This window comes from Zonotrichia leucophrys, chromosome 3, assembly GCF_028769735.1.
Source record: "Zonotrichia leucophrys gambelii isolate GWCS_2022_RI chromosome 3, RI_Zleu_2.0, whole genome shotgun sequence".
Taxonomy (NCBI): Eukaryota; Metazoa; Chordata; class Aves; order Passeriformes; family Passerellidae; genus Zonotrichia; species Zonotrichia leucophrys.
The window spans coordinates 73,604,462-73,627,404 of NC_088172.1; the positions used below are offsets into that span (position 1 = coordinate 73,604,462).

Sequence of the window (22,943 nt, forward strand, 5' to 3'; positions counted from 1 at the left end):
GTGTCTGAATCACCATTAGAAATTCATTATTCATACCTGTATCATCTAATATTCATAAGCCTACCAGCTGAGCACTTTGGACAGTTTTCAATGTCTGTTCCTTTAAAGCATTCACATACTGTCCCATGGGAATCCTGACGTGTCATAAGTTCCCTTGCAGCAATATCCCAACAAATGACAATTCGCAGAAGTTACAGCCCTCTTAGCTGTTTTGGAAATCTGTCAGCTATAGACCATGAAACCTAACAGTCAAGTATTGAGACATCTGATAAGTCTCCTGTTTTTTAAAGACACTGAGAGTCACTCGGGCCTCAGGATACTTTTCCATGGCTAAATGCCAGCTATCAGCCAGTCAAGTGGCTGTCACTGTTGAACTAGTAGTGCCTGAGAACAGAAAAGTTATGAGCTCCCAGTAATCCATGCCTGATATTTCTGAAGTAATTACAACCAAAAGTTCCATGGATGCCTTGACATTTCCTCCGTACTACAGTGTTTTAGTTAACTGGGTTTTTTTCCTGATGATGGATGACTTATATCTGAGCCTCATCTGAGGTTTGCTTTGCTTGTTAAGGAAGTTAGAGCGAAATACTGTGGGTCATTATTCAAATTTCAAAAGAATAGGTTCTACTCTTCAACTGTGAACTTCAGCTTCACATTGGCAAATTTCTCTGGTTTTGTAATAATTTCTTACTTACTGTGAAAATGTGGTTTGTGACACACATTCAAAAAAAGCATATGTAGCTGGTAGTCACTACTCCATGTGCCACTGACAACCATAAAAAACAAAAGCTTAGAATTCATAGGTGTGGTACAAAGGACTGTTTCACATTATAAAGAGTGCACCATCTTAATGAGTTAAACAACCACTGCCTTCCACTTCACATTTTATGAATACACGTACAAGTAGGTCCCTTACCACAACTTGACAGAAATGCAAATTGACACACAAGATGCAAAACAAAAATTAGTGATTTGGGTTTGGAAAACAACTTGGCAATTTTCTTGTTAAAAGGTCAAGCAGTGAGCAACTGACTTGAATTTGCTGCTTAATTGCCAGCATATGATGTAATTTGAAATGCAGGACAAAACTGACTTACATAAGTGATATTAATCTAATTGTGCAATATTCCAAACTAAACCAGGTATTTTTGTCTCGCTAAGTACAGTTTAAAAATAAACAGTCTAAACATGAGATCTCTGCTGGACCAAGCACACCCAAGAATTCACATCATCAGCTAAAAGCTAACTGAGCTCTACTTAAAATGCTATGATTTACACTAGGGATTTTGAGTAAATTTAATTAGTTTCCTACATTTCAGCAGAGTATATTAAGACCAAATTAATTCTCTCAGCATAAACAATGAAACAATGAAGAACAAATGAGTTAAGTCATCTTCATAAATCAATTCATGCTAAAATATGTGCTAATCCCAATCTGCACTCCAGCTAGATATTACCATGTGTGTATATTCAGCAATTTTAATTTAAATTGCCTGCAGTTAAACAGAAAAGGGCAGCAAACTAAGACCACTGTCATCATTTACATTTGCTTTTGCAGCATCTCATCTGCAAAGAAAAAATGGAAGAGTTGCCTCAAACAACTGGATCTTCTAAAATGCTACGCTTAATCCTGTTACATGACTCACTTGTGGTGTGACACTCATCAAACACATGCATCTCCCATGTTGATGAAAAATAGGAGAGGAATTTTTTTTTCCAAATTTATGGACTCCAACAACTTTATAAGTTTTCCATTTACCTTTAAAATAAAATAGAAGCATGTGGAATTACTAACAGTTTGGCTCTCTCAAGGGAAGGAAGCTGATCAGAAAGTGCTTGAGGCGCTAGCTCAAAGTTCACTCCATGTTTTGAAATCAAGATCTCTCGCTGGATTGGACTGGAAGTGCTATAATAATGGCTTATTCTCCTGTTATTTTGTTACTCTTCCCAAGTCAATCTTCTAATTAATAAAAATCATTAAAACACAAGGATTATTTCAATGTCTTTTGTTACATAAGGGTTCAACTGGGCTAAAAAGAATCTGTTCTGTAAAGAGGACATTTCTGTACCAAAAAAAAACATTTTTGTTAGTGATAATTGATATTTCACTTCTTAGCTGATATGCCCATTTCACAAGACATTTTACTAACAAATTAATTAAGACAGTCATAAGGTTTGTTTTAATTAAACCTTATTGTCCGATTTTCGGCTGTTTGGATGGCCTGGAAAGGCCCGGGGTGGCCTTGGTGCAGCCCGCGTTTCAAAGGACGAGAAGAGGCTTCAGTTCTTTTCTCGGTCTCTGTGTTTATTAATTGTTTATCTAAAAGATTTTCTCTCGGCCCGACAGAGGTCTGCTCAGCAGCCAGCCATGAGCACACTCTCCTGCCCTCCGGGCGGTCACCTATCTTTATACCCAAAGTTACGTATACAATATTTATCATTTTTCCCCAATACCTTTCACCTTTATTGACCAGTGCACTTTTAGTAATGACCAATCCCAAAGTGCCACCATCACCACAGAAGATGGAGGAGAAGAAGAAGAAGGACAGGACACGCCCCAATTCCTCCATCTTACTTCTCTAAACCCCCCTGTACAGAAATCCTAAACCCTGTGTTTCACTCTCTAACTAACTAATCCCTTCACCATTCACTCCGGTGAAATCCTCCTATCCTCATACAGGTGTCGTCTCCTGTGTAGGATCAAAGTCCAGCCACCAGACACTTCTGGCAACATTCCAGGACTCCCGAGCCCCCCAAGGGTGGTCTCGGTGACTCGGCACCTCAGTCCTGAGGTGCTGAGATCCCACACCTTATGCCATCGATTTCTTTTATTGATGTCTGAATATTCAACATAAAGCATGTTCCAAGGCTGAATTTAGACTCTCAGGTCAGTTTAGTGGAACAGCAGGAACTGAAGCTGAAATCAGAAACCTTAACTTTTCAGTCTGAAAGTGAAACCTTAATAATTCCCTAGATGGAAGTAAAATTCAAAAAGAAGTCTGAATATTGCCACCAAACTGAACTAGCCACCTCCAGTTAGCTCTATAGTTAATTACCTGTCTCAGGAAATTACTTGGATGGGCCCTTCTCATTCAGGGATATACCCCTCTAAATATGTCACAAAGTCAAGTGCTATTCCAGGAGCACAATCTCATTTTAACCCAAATCAAGCACTGAAGAGATATTTTACAGAAGAGCATAGAAGCGTCATCCCATTTTACAGATAAATGCATGTAGTTGGATTAAACAACGTTTTCATGGTAATTCCTGCAAGTTTGTGATGGATCTGTATCTACACCCATCTTTTGACATGATATCCTTCTTCACTATGGAGCTGTCTCCTTTAAAAGAAATTATGTGTCCAGCAAAGGAAAATCTGAGAAACCTCTCTTACCTGGCAAAAAATGATGCTGCCACCGAGGTGCCTGTGGATACTTCACTGGCAACGTATGTGCTCTGGGAAGCAGGGAAGCTGTACAGGGAGGGCTTGTCTGCATTGTAGCGGTTCAGAGCTGCTTCAGTCAGGCCCTCTCGACCAGTCTCTGTCATAAACTGAGATATCTGAAGACAGAAAAAAAGCAGAGGTGTCATCAGCTGAAGCTCACTGGCTGACCCCTCCTAATCCAGCAATGCCTCTGGACTGCAGATGGAGTAAGAGAGAGGCACTTCATTCACTCCCTCTTTGCTGCTCTGTGAACAAGTTTATTGCTGCTTTCACACTAATCTACAGTACCTCAGCTTTGCTCTAACCATGTCTGCATTAGAACAAATGGGATAAATGTATCCCACCACTAAAAATATCAATGATGTACACGGTTTTCCATCCATACAGAAAAGAAAGAGTAAACCATAATCTTTGCTTGGTCTTACCTCAAGATAAAAGAAAGATTAGATTTGTGCAAAATATGTATATTTTATTTCAGAGGAGGAAGGGGAGAGGGGAGGAATTAAAAGGACAACATTTTTTGTCTTTGTAAAATAACACCTCTCTAGTGTATTAAACATTTTTTTGACCTTTCTCTAGCAAACTCAATAGCATAGGAGAGAGCCCCTTGGGATCTTAGGCAATTTATCACCTCTCTGCAAAATTGGGATCATTACTATTCTCTTTCACTACCTTTCTTAAAAGATTTTAAGCATCATGTGATTTCATTCTTCTGATGACCCATCTAACATTTTTTTCTTTTTAGGAAGTCTCATCTCAGCCTTTCATTGTCTGAAGAGAATGAGAGTCCCATCAGATTTGAGCCGGCTCTCCTCAAATCGACTGAAAGATCTTTGACTTCCGAGTAAGCTGGATAAGCTCTACTGAAGCAACTCCTGAATAGTTTGAATTCAGTTTTGTGACTTCTTCTGCATGAATTTACAATGCTGTCAAGTTCTCCCATACTTCGTGCAATTCCTAACAAATTCCTTTTCTTCCTTCCCCGCATTTTCCATGACAAATAGCTTCTGTTCATCAATGCATGACACAAAATTGCAACGCATGCCTAAAAAGAACACTCTCAGGTTATTGCTATCCACGGCAGAGCTTCCTTCCCCCTGCAAAAAGTTTCCAAGAGGTAGTCCCTCACCTCTTCAATTTCATACCTCTACTTGACACCACAAAAACAACAAAACATCTTTGTGAGGCACATCAAAAAAATATTTGAAATCGTCCTGAAGTTCTTTTTTCACTTAGGCTTGCATTATTTCACCCGTTAAACATTTCAGTAATTAAAAGCAAAGCTGAAGAACTGATTTTTATTTGTGAGGGAAAGAAGACATGATATGGCAACATTTTTTAGACCAACTATCATGCAGTCTCTGTTTCTCTCACAGAAAATTGCTATCCATTCTGCTATAGCTAAAATAATAGGAGTGTTTATCCTTATTTTACGTACTTTGAGACCAAGGACCACAATACTTCAAGAACAGGAATGTTAAACTAGCCTCTCTATTTTTATGAGGAACCAGAAGATTGCTGAAAGTGCCCCCATCATGTTAATCCCATGCTGAGCCATTCCAGTTTACAGGATTCACTACACAGAATGAGCAGTGCTCTCAGAAGGCTATAAATGAAGGCCTGGACTTAAATCATCTCATACTACTGGCAGAATGCAGGAATTTAGGCTGCCTGCCAGAATAGCTCCTTGCATTTCCAGGGTGAAGGCAGACAGTTTTTCAGTGTCCTGCTACCTATGTATGTCCAGCTGGGGCATTCAGCACTCTTGAATTCACTAAACAATATTTCCTTGAATATCACATAATACTTGATAACCCAGCTATTTATCTTTGCAATGAACTAACACAAGATTCTGCTCTGTCCCCTTTAATTATCCTGAAACCAAATTCCTCACCTTCCATGGGAGCTACTAAACAGACAACTGCTAAGAGACAACTCTCCCCTCAGAGAAGAGTACATATATAAACCTAGCCTCCTCTTAGCTCATTCAGTGCAAATATATGTCATCAGGATGGTGCATCATTAATTAATTACCATTGCTGGCGGTGTCACTGGGAGCTGCTATTCCCATGGCAAACGGAAAGCAGTTAAGAAGTTGGCGAGTTGAATTATCTCAGCTGCAATCATAACCTCCCCATCTACTGCCAAATAAAGATTTGCTACTCCAAATATGAATCTCCACAGCCAGTGCAATACACTTCTATTGGCATCAGCAGATCCCCTGAAGTTGTGAGATGGTGAGGCTTGAGAGAGGCATTTCAGACAACTGCAAAACAGAAAAGTATTTCTGTGCCTTGGTGTTTAGGACAACATGAAAGCCATGTCACATTGGTGACATGGTTTCTGCAATTGTCAAGACTTTCTGGTGATCCTTGTCCACATCCACAAGTCTAACATGAGCTTCAGAGGAACAAAATGCCTCAAACTGATTGTGCACACTGCTTGAAAGTATCACTCTCAAGCTTCCCAGAAATTGTCTAGAGGCTTGGTTTCTGAGTTTTTTGGCTAAGTAGTTCTTAAACACAAGCACTCCAAAATAATAATTTAACAAACAGACATGACATTCCTTTAGGAAGATATAAACCACTGCCCCTCACCTATGCACTCAGAGAGAAATGTATATCAGTCAGCAAATAGAATGTTAATGCTTTTTAAAAAATGGGGATGAAGATTTTATAAAGCCTGTTGTCTAGATGACATTTTCTTATTGTAAACTACAAAGGAAATTAAGAAGGTGGAAATAATCAAATATATTCACAAATTCTGTATTTGTGCAGTACCAAAAATAGAACAGAGAGAAGTGAGAAAAAGAATACTTCCTTTTGTAATCACATATACTATGGGCAGATGCAGATTGGGGTTGTTCCCTAATTGTAGGGTTTTCAGTAATATAAATAATATAATATAAATGCTGTTTTATCATGTGTCCTACACAACAGTCCAAGAACTCCAGGGATGGTCAGCTGCTCAAACTGCAAGTTGTGAAACATCTCTATGGTGCTGACCACCAGTGCCTGCTGGACAGGCAGCAGCTCTCCTTCCTGCTCAATCACATCACTTGCTTCGCTGCAGAAAACAATGTGAACAAAAAGTTATTCACATTGCCATATCACCTGCAAAAAGCAGCATCCCTGAGTGCCCTCCTACAGACACCCTGGATGGATACTCATAAAACAGTGTTGGGCTTGTTAAGGACCCTCTTGATCCTCAGGGTCCCACAACACTGCCTGGTTTCCTTACAGATGCTGGCAAATTTACTAGGCAAAAAAATCTGCTTCTTAGCAGGAACTCGCTCAGAGCTAAATTCCAAACATAGATAATGTCTATCCTTGTGCTCCATTGATTTACTCTTCTCCTCAGCAGGGACACTTCTTAGTCAAGACTGTATTACAGGGATTCCAAAATGGGAACATACCTAAGACACGGAAAAATCAATATAAAATAAGAACTGGCCTTGTCATAGTTCAGGATCTCCTAACCTAGAAATTATCTCCACTTCTAGCAATTTTTACTTTCTACTATTGTGGGATTTTTCAATAGTGAAATGTCTCTAGAAGCATCGAAAACTGAAATATTAACCTGAATTTCGTTTTCTAATTCTTAATTTGAGAAGTCTGCAACACTACTTTGTGTTACACAGGAAATGACCCACAGAAGTATCTTGTGATACTGCAGCCCTCATAACCTTTAACAGGTTTTGTCTGCACAAGTTCAAGTCACTCTGTTGCTCTCTTTTCCTTACATCCCTTTGGTCATGCAGCCAGTGGAACCAAATGGAAAGGAGGTGCCATGCCAAATTCTGTGCCAGGCTGTGAACCTTTTATGGACCTTTCCAGAGTATTGTTTCAACTGCACAAATTTGTACGTGTGGGTCAATCTGTAAACTGGGTACCTCACCAGACGCCGAGATATGTGCCCACAATATTTGACTGTTAAATCTTCATTTGTTCCCAGAATCTAATACATATACGTAAAGCAGGGGGTAGAAAGGAGCCCAGAATATTCACATATCCAAAAACTACTGACTTCAAGTCAGTTATTTTGCATTTCTTTCTTTTGTCTCACAGATTAAGAGTGTGGAGATCATTCAAGCTATTAAGCCAAATTGAAGAGTGATATTTGAAAGCAATCTTACCATCTCATTTACTCTGTGCTCCAGTCACAGTACCAAATTAGCTCTTTCTCTTCTGGCCATGCTTTTTAAGTTCACACATATGCAAACTTGAGTAAATAACCCAGGATATATCATGCATTTAAGGAAAAAATGCTCATAGAATAGACATTTTCAAAGCTCTTGGAGAATTTTTTCCTCATCCCAGTTCAAAGAACATAGCTGAAAATTACTCTTTGAGCATTAAAAAACTCAGGTGATTTTTTTTTTAATCTTTTTCTTTTTCCACACTAACATATGCCTCACAAGCACAGTTCATGGAAATCTGCCCCTTTACTGTCACCATCTCTCTTAGTAGATGCTGTTTCTATACTTAAGGGGGAAAAGACTTGATTACTAAATTCTCTTTCTTTTTTGTGAGTACCCACATAGTATATACATGAGGTTTAAGATCAGTTAAGAAGATATATTTTGAGAAATTCCTTTATAGAATTTTTGGCAGTACATCACTGCCTGGATAAGCAACAAAAAGACAAAGCATGAAACAACGCAACCTTTCATGCCTCAATAAAAACCTTTTAAGTGCACATGGAACAAGACAGATATCCCTCCCAGGGCTCCATTTTTTCCTTCTGTCTCATAAATGCAAGGCAACCATTAACCTCCTCTTTCTCTGCTTTCTGACACTACACAGCAAGAGCTGGAGATAAATCATGATTTAAATTCTGTACTTCATAGGAAAAAGATGGCTCTGCAGTTAAACCACAGGTGTCAGCTGGGATAGATTCTCTTCCCGTTCCAATTACAGAGTCTCTCTGTGCATAAGATTTGCCATTGTGCAGTATGAGGTTAATTATATTTACATAAGGGCATTTTATAGCCAAGCTCATTAATGTTTCTAAAACTCCTAACTGAGGACTCCCAACTGAAATTACCTATGCATACCTTACAAATGAAAGTTAGCATTTTTGAAAGATGTGAAATATTCATTGCTCTGGAGGTAGTGAAGCATTCAGGAACATTCCCACAATCTAGCTATCATCAGTAACTGATCAACGAAGTGGATGCACAGAAATGTGTGAAATATATCCATATCTGAAAGTAAATTCAAAATATAAATCTGTGTTCAAGTTCACTATAAAGCAATTCTCAGTGTACAGAATTCCTAACCTCAAGAGAGAAGCTCCCCAGCAAGAAGAAACTGAAGGTAGAAAGCTCTCTTTCATACACTCATTCATGACTTTTTTGGCAATCTACTCTTTATTCAGAGCAGCACAGTATTTATTTGGCAGAAAATTCAGACTAAATGACTTCCTGGGTTATTTTAGACAATAAATGTCTACATTAACCAAGAAAAAAGTTCTTCTGAAAGACTTGTCTTTTAAGGATGAGTTGAGGGAAGCACTAAAGGATACATCTCTCAAAGCTCTGCATACCAAAACCACCATAAATTAATATAAACCTGTTTATAACACAAGCTTAACAACTTAATACCAAGTTTTCCATTGAGCATAATCATGTACTCTGGCTGTTCTACAATATTAATATTTTTACCTTCCAACCAACTCCTTGTGGTCATCAGTTTCTTCTCAGTCATAACAAGATATTCTTCCCATTTGGCTCCAGGAAGCTGGTTTCTGATGTATGGGACGATGAAACAAGCAGTGGGAGGTGCAACTCACAGTACATCCTGCATGGGATCCTTCTTCTGACACATGCATGGAAAACCAAATCTTTCCCAAGAACTGAGCAGCCCTGTTTTTCCTGGGCTTGATCTACTAATTCTTAAACATTGAGGCAAGAATCTTATTTACAAATTAATTTTGAAAACTGAAATAATCTGTCTGCTTCCTTTAGTGCATAAGAGTTCACTGTCTGATGTGCTGGTACAGCAGATTGCAGAATGAGATTAAAAACCTGAAGTTTTCTGTCAACCACCAGCTTCCCAGCCACTAAAACTGTCAGTGGAATTACAGTAACTTGCCTATAGGAAGCAGCATCAGAAAAGAAATGGAGCAGGAGCTGACACTTCTTGAGTCTCTTCAGAAGGGAGGTTAATGAAGAAAATATTGGAATTCTACCTCACCTGCAAAAGGCATTTCTCACCAAGGGAATTTATCAGTAAGTAGTAGGCCCTCTTCCCACAAGTTAGCAATTTTCTCTGAGCCCTTCTGGTAATAATGACTTCATCCTTTTTGCCTAACATGGAAATTCTGCATTAAGTTCTGTGCAGTAAGAAAAAAAGTGCAGCATAAATTTATGTTTGGTAGCATTCAAAGGACAAGATAACAGCTAGGATTCATTGTACTCAGTATAAAAAAGAAAGACAAATGTGGATAATTTGACATTTATTAGATTTCATTTTCATAATTTTACCATGTTGTGAGGAGATGTTAGCATGTGAAAACAGGAAAGATAAATAATAATGGGTCAGTTTCAAATACCCTTGTTAAATACAGCTTTAAATGTTTTGAGTTAAAGCTGGTAGAGTGTTTATTGAACTACCATTAAACTGAAGTTGGATTTTAAGGGCAGAGGGGTAGAGAAAAAGAGAAATCTTGTGTGGGCAGCCCACACAACTATCAAATTATTAACACATCCTTCACAGGGCAAAAAAGGAACAATTGCACCATTCAATCAGTGCAACTTGAAAGTGGTAGTGATTTCCAAAGTCATTCATCTTTTAATACACCAGAGTACCAAGGACATACTCTGCATCTCTCACAAATCACTCACTACAACAGAAGACACATTTAAAGAATTATTCAGGACAAAGTTCACCTTTAGAAAAAAAATCATTTTGAATCAGTAAGCAAGTTCCTGTAGCTAAGGGCACTGGCATAATCCTACAGCATTATGCCATTTGATTATGACCTTTCTCTCTCTCAGTAAAATACTGAGCAGCTCTATAATCAGAGATCACTGCAACTACTGATACAGACTCCGTTTGAACAAGAGCAAGACAGCAGATCCTGATAGCCCTTTCCTTGTCAAAAGAATGTGTTCTATGAGAAAGAGGCTGACAAAGGACACACATAATGTCAATCTGTATTCAAGCTCTTTCTTGGATGTAGACATCCTGAAGCTGCTTACCAAAGGCAAGGCACTGTTAATTGTGAGCACTGAAACTCTAGAGAGTATCTTTGCACACACTTTGCTCCTACTTTACACAAAGTTGCACACAAAATCTGATATACTGATCTAGCAGAAAGGGCTACTGTAACAGCACAGATTCTGGGTAAACACCTTAGAAAGAGTGAGGTTTTTCCAAGGGAGAATCACTGGCATAGTAAGAATGCTGATTATGCTTTCTATTTAATCAGAGTCATTATTTAGTCTAAACTACTTTTATTTAAACATAAATTAGTTACCATGACAGCATGTGGAGTTTAATTGCAACCTCCAGCTTCCTGCTGTCCAAAAGAAAGATGACTTTTGACTACTGCAGGCACCTCCCATGTCCCTCTAGAAAGCAGATAATAATGATGATGATGACTATCATCATTATCACTATTATTAACACAGATCCAGTGCACTCTTCAGCACAGATGAAATCCAAATTTTTGCAGGCATGGCCACATCTACCCATTAAAGTTGCTAAGTTATATTTAGTTCCATGTCATACTCAAGAGCTCATTAAATGGAAACATTTTGCCCTGAATTGCTGAATGTCTCAAGATCAGCTACTTAGAGACTGATCAGGCATCCAAATAATGGTGGATTCCTTTACCATAAGACATTTTCCTCAAATTCTTACACTTAAGAGTTCTGCCTTACAAAACAGGGGTTTTTTTCCAGTTGGAACCCTCTAAGAGGCTGGTGGGATTTATCCAAGAGTACTATTCAAGTGGATGGCTGATGTCACCGTGAGATGTCTCACAATGATTGCTGAACAGTCTTGGAAATCCAGAGAGGTCCTGATTGACTAAAAGCTTCAAAACACTGTCCCAGTTTTCAGGAAGGCTAAAAGGAGTGACAAGCCCATCAGTCTCACTTCAGTGCCTGGTAAAATCATGAGGAAGATCATGCTAGGAGTTACTGCAAAACACCTGAAGGACAACAGAGTCATTGGTCACAGCCAGCATGGGTCTGTGAGGGGATGTCCTGCTTGCCAAACCAGACTTCCTTTTATGACAAGGTAACACACCTTGAATTCAGGACAGCAAATATCTACCTCAAATGAACTCAATCCCTGTACAGAAGTAGATTAAAATCTGCAGTGCTCCTTTAGTCAGTGACACAGCATGCAAATTTTATTTATTAGCTACTTCTTAATTATCATACTATTTTCTGAAAGGTAAGGCCTCTACCTTGTTACAAAACCACAACAGCTATCAGAACTGCCTTTTTCAATACCCTCAAAGTTTTCTCCTGTCCCTTCAGGACTAGGCCAGCCTTTTCTATTCCTTTCCAAGGAAGGTACAGGCTGGACAGCCTTTCTGGGGTGTAAATATGCAGGCTCTCCTTGCCCCAGAGGCCCTCAGTGAAGCAGACTTGCCACAGGCAGACTCCTGTAGGGCTGTGAGCATCCCTTTCAAGTAAAGCACCATCAGCCAGGCCCGCGCACGCCTCTCATTCACAAAGTTCCACCAACCAAGCCTCTGCTGACAGAACAGCAATGTAAGGTTTCCTAGCTGGCACATTCCCACACTGACTCTGCAAATGAAAAATAGGAACATCAGCTAGCAAAGACAGGTTCTGTTCTCAATTTTGTGTCTCTAAGCATTTTAGCAATGCAAAAAAAGGCACTGTGCAGCAACACAATAAAACTGCTTCCTTTCTCGTCAAGAAGATGGCAATAACATATCAATCTGTTGGAAAGCTGAGGCTGCCTATAGTTTTCAGTTTCTTTTTTCTAAATCTACTTTTATGAAGTTGTTAATTCTCTTAGCTACCTGTATATCTTGCTGCATTATAAAGCTGTGCAGCTAGAAATTAATCTTACCTTTTTGCACTGTCTTATTCTCTATCAGATTAGTAACATTTTACAGGAGAAAATGCCTTTCTTTTGTGTGACTCAGTCAAAGCTGCTTTCATACATCCAGATTCAGCACTCTCACTGTAATCCCTTGTTGCATCAGCCACCTTTTGAGTCCTCAGCAGCCAGGCTAATTGTGCTAAAATAACTGGTGCAGCAATCGAAAGAGGAGTGTGTCTGACTCCTGTCTGCACACGTGGGGCAGCAGTAAAATGAAGTGACTGCATTTCTGAGGCTCTATTGCACTGTGTGCAGGAGTAATGCATTTGTTATGAAAACAAGCTTTCATTTCTCTGATCAGTTACCAACTGCCAGCAATGTCAAGACATCATAAGAAGTTCAAATCTTACTGTAGCTGTTTCCTTATCACAAACAACAATCTGTGAGACACTGACCTTTCACTTGTCAGTTGACAAGAACAGCTCTAGAAGCTACCAGAGTGTGACAGCATGTGGGCTTAACTTAAATGGCATTATTGACCCAGAAAGGAACCTCTTTCTGTAGCTAGCAAGAGAATAAGGAATAAAAACCACAATTTGTTTATCCACACATAGGTGGAATCATTAGTCTTTGTTTAAGCAAAGACACATGGTTAAATTCTACCACAAAAAATACAAGGAGAGATAACTAGCTCAGAGTATGGAAAAATCATCTGACAGGCTTAGAGATTCCTGCAATGATTACTGCATAAGCATGTGGCATAATGCAAATTCAGTCCACACACATAATCACGTGAAGGTGAGCAAGATCTTAGCCCCCTCTTTTTTGGGGGCTAAAATCAGTACACACATGTCACTGTCATATTTTCTGGAAAAATCCCCTTGCCCAGGATTTTTCTCCTGGGAAGCTGAGAAGCCTCAGAGAAAAAGGAAAACAATATTATCTCATCTGCTTCTCCTGTGTTTTGCTGCTTTGGAATGTGGTTGGAGATTGTTTATCCAACATGGGAATTGTTTTAACTTAATGACCAATTGCGGTGCAGCTGTGTCGGAGCTCTGGAGAGAGTCACAAGTTTTTCTTTAGTATCTTTTAGTTTTTTGTAAATATCCTTTCTCTATTCTTTAGTATAGTTTTAGTATAGTATTCTATCATATCATAATAAATTAGCCTTCTAAGAATGTGGAATCAGATTCAAATCATTCCTCCCAACAGGGAGGAGAACTCATAAAATACCACACACAGCTGGCAGGTCTCTTACCAACCTGCTCATGGAAAGGTGCCCAGGTTTGACCCCCAGGAATCTAGAAAGTTTCTATTTGGAAACTAGTACCATTCCAGTGGCTGCCCCATCAGAAATAAAACATGACTATCAGCTTTTATATAAACTGCTGACACAGGCTTTAATTATATTAGTGCTGGCAGATACCACAACAATCCAAATTGCCCTTTTCTGTCCCCCTACTATGAACAGTCCCTTGAAGATTCTCCTTCCTTCATTGTACCAATGTGAAGATGGGGCAACAGCTGATATTGACTTACCAGTGCTCATGGGAGCAGCCATGAAAGTGTCTCATTTCCAGAGAAGTCTTTAGCTTTTTTTGCTAAAGCAAAAAACCCTGACTGTTCTGCAGAACTTACACATCAGCAGGAGTAACCTCTATAAATTTAACAAGGTTGGTCTTTCTAATCTGTCACAATACATGAACACATCTTTCTTTCATGTTAATAGTAAAAAAATCCTGCTAACATTTTTAAAGTAATTTATTACAGCAACAATTATAACTTTTAACAGGAATACATGAAAAGAATGCAAAAGGTTCCAGAAGAGCCTTCCAATGAGACCAGGAACTGGACATAAACAGTTGCTTCCTGCTCTGAAGGTCAATGCCTTAAGCCATACATTTGGTTGCCCTATTACCTTAGTTTGCATAGCTACAGCTGTTATTAGCAGCCATAAAAATCACCCAACTGTAAGCATTTGACTTGGAGGCCACTTCCTGGGGTGAATTCCAGAGGCTGACAAGGTGCTCAGTTATGCTATGCTGTCTTCTCTTTGCTCTAGATTTATTGCTCTCTCAGCTAATGGAAGGAAAAAAAAAAAAAAAAAAAAAAAAGAGAAGCACATCCTCAACTGGACTTAATCAGATAAAAATTTAGTTGGTGCACACTGTAAATCACTGTAAGTGAGCCTCTCTCTGTTCTGGTTCCCTTTCAGTGGCATAAATGGATCAAATTGTGACCATCAGCACACACACTTGGTATGGTACTCCACTTGGAATGGGATGGATCTTTCACACACAGCACCGAAGAGCCTCAGCTTTTTACATATGCTCCTAGAGTACTCCTATTTTCCAAGCTAATCATGTTTTTTGTCTCCTCTCATTTGCTGCAACTTCTGCCATGTTTTCCATTCAAATTGTTTGTTTCAGCTTAGATTTGCAAGCCTTGAAGGGATCCAAGCTAAGCACCGTTTTCCAGGCTCTCACTCAATACTACATTATCCAAAGCTGACCTAGCATTTAATTCAAGTGCACACAATGATCTGTCCCCAGTATATGCAATTTGCATTTTGGTTTGCAGGAACCATCATAATCCATCTTCACTATGACAGCTTTACAGTACAAAGATGACATTCCCATGTGTCCCCTTAGGGCCTTTGTACACTAAGAACTTTAAACATGCTAACTGTCCATTCTCTGCTTTAATTTTGAGCACATTCACTTGCAGACTGGGTAATTAATACCAATCCCCATCTCCACTGACCAGCTGAATAAGGTCAGATGAAGAACAATATTTGGCTCTTATCACTGATTGTAAATGACTCTTTTTTAGAAAATGCTGAGACATAACTCCTTTACTATTCTCAGATGGGATTTTAAAAAATCAGTGATCAATTTGGAAGATATAACTACAGACATGCATATTCTCAAAATTGCACCATTCTGAAAAATTAATTAGAGAGAGGAAGGGACACGGGCTTTATTCTGGGTGTGCTCTACAGCTGTTTCTGAAAATGCAGGAGAGAGAACAACTGAATATCCATTCAGCACTATGCAGCACTAACAAGTAGCAATCACTCCTCAAGAGATGATATTCTTTCAAATTCCATCAGTATAACCTATCATGGCTATTTTGCGTGGACAAATAACAGCCTGATTCATCAGGAATTATTTTCCTCTGAAACAGAACACAGATCAAACCAAGGGTAGACACCATACAGCTTTAATGACTGTGTATGATTTGCTCTCTAGGAAAAGTGCTGCAAAAGACAAATACAAGACAGTCATATTCAAGGTCTTGTGCATCTTGCTGCCCAATGCATTTAACTCTGGAATGCAGCACACACAGTAAATACTACCAATTCTTTACTCATAGCTGCACTGTGTGTATACTTTCACAGCAAAACTTGTTCACAGTACCTACCCACAGCATGCTCTTCCAGCTTTTGTTATAAATTACTGCCTGTCTTTGAACTACACTAACGTCAGGTAGATTTGTGGGTTGCAGGACAGACTCTTGTCCTTATTTAAATAAGACTCTTGTCCTTATTAAATAAGACTCTTGTCATTATTTAAATATTTGCATCCTTGTAGGCTTATTATTTCCTAATTTTTACTAGTAGAATTTGCTCATTTTATTACTATCTGAAAGTATACTATCAAGTCTTACAACTACATTCATTTCTTTCTCTTTAAAGTCAGCCTAAACTAACTTCAAATGGCACAGTCATACTTCTTTTTCTTATTTTTATCTTTTTTTAAACACTCTGACAATGAATACAAACTTTCTTCTACATAGGACGCAAACAACAACAAAAATTCATTGCCCCAAGGATTTTGCACAAGAAACTAAAGAGACAAAATGTATTCACTATTGTTTAAAAATAAACAATGATTAAAATTAGTGCAGGAACAATTGGTTGATATTTTTATAAGCAAACAGAAGGATTATACTAACTGGTCCCTTGGGGGTAAAACAGATTTACAACAGATTTAATTAAATGTATTTAATGAAATTCAAATATAATAGCAACAAACTAGCATACCGTCTGAAATGATGCCTGAACTCTAGTAAACTATTCTGAACTGTAATAAATGTCTCATTGTCACCTTCAGCTTTAATTTTGGCTTATCACACTGAGAATTTTTCTTTGCACATGAACTGTTTTGAATGTTTTCCCTCCATTTTCAGAAGCTACTTGTAAATTAATTTTTGAAAGGAAATCTTTATTTTAATTAATTATTTTTTAATAGAGCATCAGGGACTGATTTGCTGCTCCATAGTAACATGTCAAAAGAAGGATCACTGACCACAGGTCTGTGCAAGGATAGTGCTGTAATCTGTTTAACTGCAGTAAAAGGTCCCACTGTCTCTTCACCAGGTTTACTACAGGCCCTTCAGAAGGCATCCTGCGCAGACAGTTACTCTAGGACAAATGGAAAACAAGATGGGCATGATCCAGCTCCAAAAGGTGGAGCAGTACCACATATGCAGGATAACAACCAAGCGTTCTAGAGCTAATGCTTCCTGATGCTCACTGCAGTGTCCCCTATGGACAATGGGGTTCATTCACAAAGGGTTCAGTCTTATCCACCATGAAGAGCTGATTATAAAACTCCCAACCAAAAAAAATATTACTTTTTCACACTCATTTTTTTTCCATTTTCCAGCAGAAAAGCATTACTGTAAGGTTCCCTAGGAAAAAACAGACTACTGTAGGAGAATGAAAGGATTTTAATATTTCCTGGAATTACTTTTATAAAGTCAGAACTCAAGGCAGAGTAAACAAGAAAGATATATCCTGGACTCAGGAGCTTTTAGAAAAAATATGTTTCAAAGATACTAAAACCTAAAAACTTCAGAGGTCAATTTAGAACTCCTACAGTCTTTTTCTTTCCCAAGGGCATGCTTTCAAGTGAATCCCACTAAAGCAAAGTCCTTATTTGCAAGTTTCTTTTCTTCTCAGAAAGCACAGTAGCAGCTTGTTGTAAAAGGCAAAGTGTATGAACTCTGCACAGTTGATAAAAATTCCAGCTCAAGCTGTATTTGAAGATAAAAAAACAATCAACCAGCAGGATATTTTTAGTCAGTCCCTTCTGTTACCAATGTTTTTTCAAATTGTTCTGAGTCCTTATGATTTCATAATCCACTCTGATATTGATTCTTTCAGGCAGGCACAGCAAAAACTACCCTCAACACATGAAATGACAAGATGGCCCTTTTTGTCCTGAGTGTAACAGCAGAAAAGGTTATTCTCTCATCTCTTCACAGGCTGCATAGCAGCCACCTCAGGCATATCCTTCAATCTTTCTGTACATCCACTTTATAACACATATAGCATAGCACAATAAAATTTGTTTCTTCCCTCCAAGTATTATTTATCATTTTAGAGATATGGACTTTAAAGTCTGCAAAATATTATAGTTACCAATTCAACTGGGTTTACATTACATGTTTCCCAGTAAAATTTCATTTTTTCCCACTCCATGTCCATGCAACATTTAAAAAATCTTGGGAGGAAATTCCCTAGTGGCCTAAGCACAAAATCTTGGTGTAGTAGAGTTGCGGCTACTGATAGGTCCCCTTTGGCTTTCTCTGGTAGCATCTAAAGAGTCTTCAAGAAATTATGAAGAAATATTTATACTCAATGTATTTAAATTGGGCAAAAGAATACCAGCAGCAATAGCGTTACCAAGGAATTTTTTTATCTATCATGAATCATATAAAATTTTCCAGCAGATAGAAGGGGATACTGAGGAATAAAACAGTTGTTTTCCAGTATTTCTGTTATGTGTTTTTAACTTAGAGGTGCCTTCCCCCTCTCTCATGCTCAAAGAGAAATCAAGCCATAATAATCCTCCACTACCACACTTGAAATCAAGTGTGGACGACAGAGGAGGAATAAGGTGCTTTATTATTCATATTCACTGAATCATAAAATGCCTAGAGGCCACAGAAATAATGGCCCGTTGCACCGGTGCCAACTGTCCCTGAGTCAGAGACAAAGCACTGAGATGGCAGGGAGAAGTAGCAAATATTCCTATTATATGATTAAGGTGATTAAGCAGTGAATGGAAAAGGAAGCAGAAAAATCCACATCACTGGGATTGGAAAAATCTCATAATCTGCACATACATAACACCCCTCTCTCAAGCCCCTTTCCAGAAACCTTGCACTAAAGCACGTCAGGTGTCTGCATTTCATCTACTTTTACATAAATAGGAATAAATCTTGATAAGCTGGGCTGTGGCAGTGTTTAAAAGGAGCTTTACAAAGGTTCTGAAGTGCAAGACAACAGTCAGGAGATCATAAGCATCACTACTAAATCCTGGCTGCAAATGGCATATCCCAGCATTTAGGATTACAGAGGCAAAGACCCTTGAGACAACTGACTAAGGATGAAAAACAATGAAAAGCCAGTAACATGAGAACTAGATTTTTCCCTCCAAAGCATTTAGCTGCATGAAAACAACTTGATCTCTTATTCAGCCTTTACATCTAAAAGTAAAAAAAAAAAAAAAATATATATATATATAAGCTTTAGGATATCTTCTGTTGCTCTTGTAATTTATCAAAGAAGCCTGGTGGCCAGGAACCTTTTGCTGCATTGTTCTCTTAAGTCACTTGAATAGTGTCTTGTTATATTATTTACTGGACAGGACAAACAATAATATTTTTGGTTTACATTAGTTCAAAGCAAAAGTATTAGAAATCTCAACAAGCGTGCAAACTAAGCCTCAGTTCAACCTACCCAGCATTGCAAGACTCTTCAAAATTACTTCTGTAGAAACTGGTCTAAATGCAGACAGAGCTTCCTGAGTGCATTTTCCCTGTCAGTCCTGTCTCTGATCATTGCCATGATGTATTGGAATCACACAATTACATATCATGTCGCATCCTTTTCTACCTCCTGCACACTGGCAACAAACTTCACACAAAGTCTTCAGGGATCAGAGAGACTGATCAATTAAGCACTGATAGTATCTCATTACATTTTCTTGTGATGCGCTCTCTATAATTTCTTTAATAGCACTTGAATTAATTTTCCATTTTCTATGTGGCATTGCAATAACAGAGAAAATATACAAGAATAAAACAAAGAGATGACTGTGCTTATGATTTGTGTTTAAATCCAGCTACATTGCCTAGCTCCAGCAGCCTGAAACCTGTCAGGAAGGAAAGTAATAATAAACCATATCTGTCATCTATCTTTTACAGGAAAGAGTATATCACTATAAAAAAAAACCAACACTTTTTTGAAGCATAAAGCCAGGCCCAAACTCTGCTTTTATTAATAGTCTTGATGTAAAGAACTGTTAGGATTCACATTACAGGTGTTTTATAATTATCCTGTGACACTGAGCATGCAGCCACAGCAAAGTCAGGGAAGCAGAAGGGATTTCATCAAGCAGAGCTTCCACTTTTAATTCTTTTTCTGCCCTTCCCACTAGCCTTTACATAAATTTATGCATATATTTAATATACACTTACACATGCCACTTCCCCAAGTTACAAAAGCATCAATTTGAAGTAAAGCTGGACAGATGCATGTATTTGGTTCAAAGAGCTCTCACAACAGAAACATTTCATTTGCACACCAACACACACAGCTGTGACCTTGCACTTGTTGCACTACTGTCACCTGACATTCACATCTACCAGTCACACCTGAGACTTTCCTGATGTACAGAACCCAAGTCCTCTGACCCCTGAATGACAGATGTGGTAGTAACTTCAGTGCTCTCATGCAAGGAGGAGCTACAGATCCTTCTGCTGAGGTTTGCTAGCAATATTAGCCACAATGAGTACCAAACAACTTCTAGGAAGATGAAAACTCATTACCATTCCCTTAGCCTTTGGAGCAGCTCTGAATTCTGCTTGAGAGGTTATGTGGAAGTGAAAGGTGAAGTGCAGTTTCATTTCTTAAAAGATGTTTTCCTTAACTGAGAGGGGCTTTTTCTCACCCTTGTACAGATGCAATTCTTCCTTTTACTTCATAAAACACATCTTGACACATTCAAAGTTCAAAAGAAGCTGGACAATCAGGTTTCTGCATTCATTTGTCATGAGCAGTTCCAGCAGGCTCTTCAGAGCAGGGTGACACAAGAAGAGCATGGAGAAAAAAAAATCTTCCCTGTTCACCAACCCAAAGGGGAAGTGGAGGCCCCTCTGAGAGCAAGATGCCACATTTGCTCCCATCACCACAGCTGTTGTCACACTCTGGCTAATCAGATCTTACAGAGCTGATGTTGCTCTCAGTCTTATCTGTATTATACCAGTGTAGCCATGTCAGCTGCAAAACCATTATCCTGGAGTGAGACAGAAGAGGGTCTGGTCCCAAATGTATTCTATCTGACAACACCCACCTCTCAAGTCCTCAGTGCCCTGGAATGTAAGTGTAGAACCAACCACTTTAATGCAAATCTACTGAATTACAGAGAACTGGCCCAACAGAGAAGTTGATGCCCCTCTCTGATGCCATTTCAGAAGCACTTTAGAGAAAAGAAAACAATGGTTTTACATGATAGCTCGGTGGAATCACATTTCAGAGTTACATGAGTCTCCAGCTGTGCTTTCTTTACTTCCCATAAGTGCAGCATAGTATCAAAGTAAGATTATTTTGTGCATAGTAATACACTTCTCCATGTTTAAAGTCTCAAATGCTTTTCTAAGAAGCCAAAGAACAGAATTCTACAAAAGGCAAAAAATATGGTGTTTCTAAATCTAATCTTAATTCTATGTCCTATTTGTGTAAAGCAATGTGAGAAGCAAACATCTTAGTCAATGAGACAGTACATTGATTTGTGGCTTTTTTGAGTGATATCCCTTAGGAATTTAAAGGGAAGCTCCTAAAAATTGCTTTCCAACTCCTTTGTCATCTCCTTCTGATCTCAATTAGAATGAGTTGCCTTTGGTTTAGTACATTTCTTTTTCCTCTCCTTGCAACAGATGCTGAAAAATTAGCAAAATACAGGAGTATCACCCACAGGATTGAATCTTTATGCAAAAGTAAAGACCAAAATGCTTCTCAGATGAATAATTCAACCCAAGAGAACTTTTAGAATCTTCACACACTTCGGTAAGGAATTAAAAGAAAGAAAAAAAAGTTAAAATCATTCTGAAATGTTCAACACTTACATGGAACTCTGGAAATGTTGTGGAAACATTTGGAAAACCACTTTTCACTGATCTGTTTATCACAGGCCTCTCTCCAAAACACAGCACCTCTCACCCACTTTCAGAAGAGAGGGACAATGAGGTCATCTAAGCACTGAGTATTCTTCTCCCAGAGAACCCAGTAATACCTGTGCCAGCAAAATTCACTGACAGTTTCAGAAATTCTAGTCCTTACCTATAAATTGTATAAACTTAAGCCTTCTCCACAGATCCTAAGATAGCATAGGTATCCAAGATATCATATGCTTATTATATATAGCAATTTATATCTGACTTTTTTTTAATCCTAATACCACAAAATAGGGAACTTTTTATTGCCCATAATCCTTTTATGAACTTTCCTAAGCTTTTGGGCTCAATACTTTTTCTAATAAGTTCCAAAAAACTGCACATTGCATAAAAAGTGTATTTCCCTTTACTTCCAAATTGGCTGTAGTAGCTCTCTATGTTCTCAATGTTCTCAAACTATGAAATAAAGCAGAAGCTGACCATTTTTCTCTCTAGTTCTGTGCCACCTTGTTTATATCATAGGAAATAAAAGGACAATTTTGCCTTGATGTATCAGTTTGTCCTCCCCCTTCTCTATGGCATCTCTACATCCGTTTTCTCACTGCTGAAACACCTCCTCTCAGTTTCTATTTTTTTCAATTAATGCAAGCAATCAGCACAGCTATTATTTAAGAAATGAAACTAGTCTCACATGGACAAAATCCTTAAGCTACAAGCAGGGAAGGAAACCAAGACTACAAATCCTCACTAATTGTGATCTTCTGGCTTTTGCTAATTTGCAGGATTAACTCACTCCTATAATAGTCCAGATTTCTTCCTCACATCACAATTGAGTCACGGGGTTTTCATATTCACAGGATAAGCCTATTTAGCTCTTTTCAGTCCATGGGATACCCTTTACCTCTTTCTTCCCTTGGTCACCCCAGCATCATGAAGGGGAAAAGTAATGATTCTAAGGTCATTAAGCCATGCATAAAAATGCCATAAGAGATCAAATCATGCCAGAGTAATGCAAAAAAATAAACCTCACCTACAGTTCACATAGACTCCAGTTTCCCCCCTTGATGATATTAGAAAGGCACTGTACAACTGGGCTGTTAGTTGAAGGGGTAGACAGGAGGAATGAAATACAAATAGCTAACTCCAGTAATATACAAATTGGATGATCAAACAATCATGGCAAAATGTCAACTGATGACATACACTGACTTTAGCGGGGTCATATCTAATTATTGGTGACTTGGTCTAAAAAGGCTTTTAGCCAAAGGAAAGCTACTTCAGAG

General features: G+C 38.5%; 1 protein-coding gene across 1 annotated transcript in view; it reads right to left on the reverse strand.

Annotated features, from left to right (window-relative positions):
* The window catches only part of KIF26B (kinesin family member 26B), a 278,874-nt gene that overhangs the window by 162,448 nt on the left and 93,483 nt on the right, over nucleotides 1-22,943 (reverse strand). Inside the window, exon 4 of the mRNA XM_064708810.1 lies at nucleotides 3,395-3,561. Within this exon, the coding sequence (XP_064564880.1) occupies nucleotides 3,395-3,561 (167 nt within the window). The remainder of the gene's footprint in view (nucleotides 1-3,394; nucleotides 3,562-22,943) is intronic.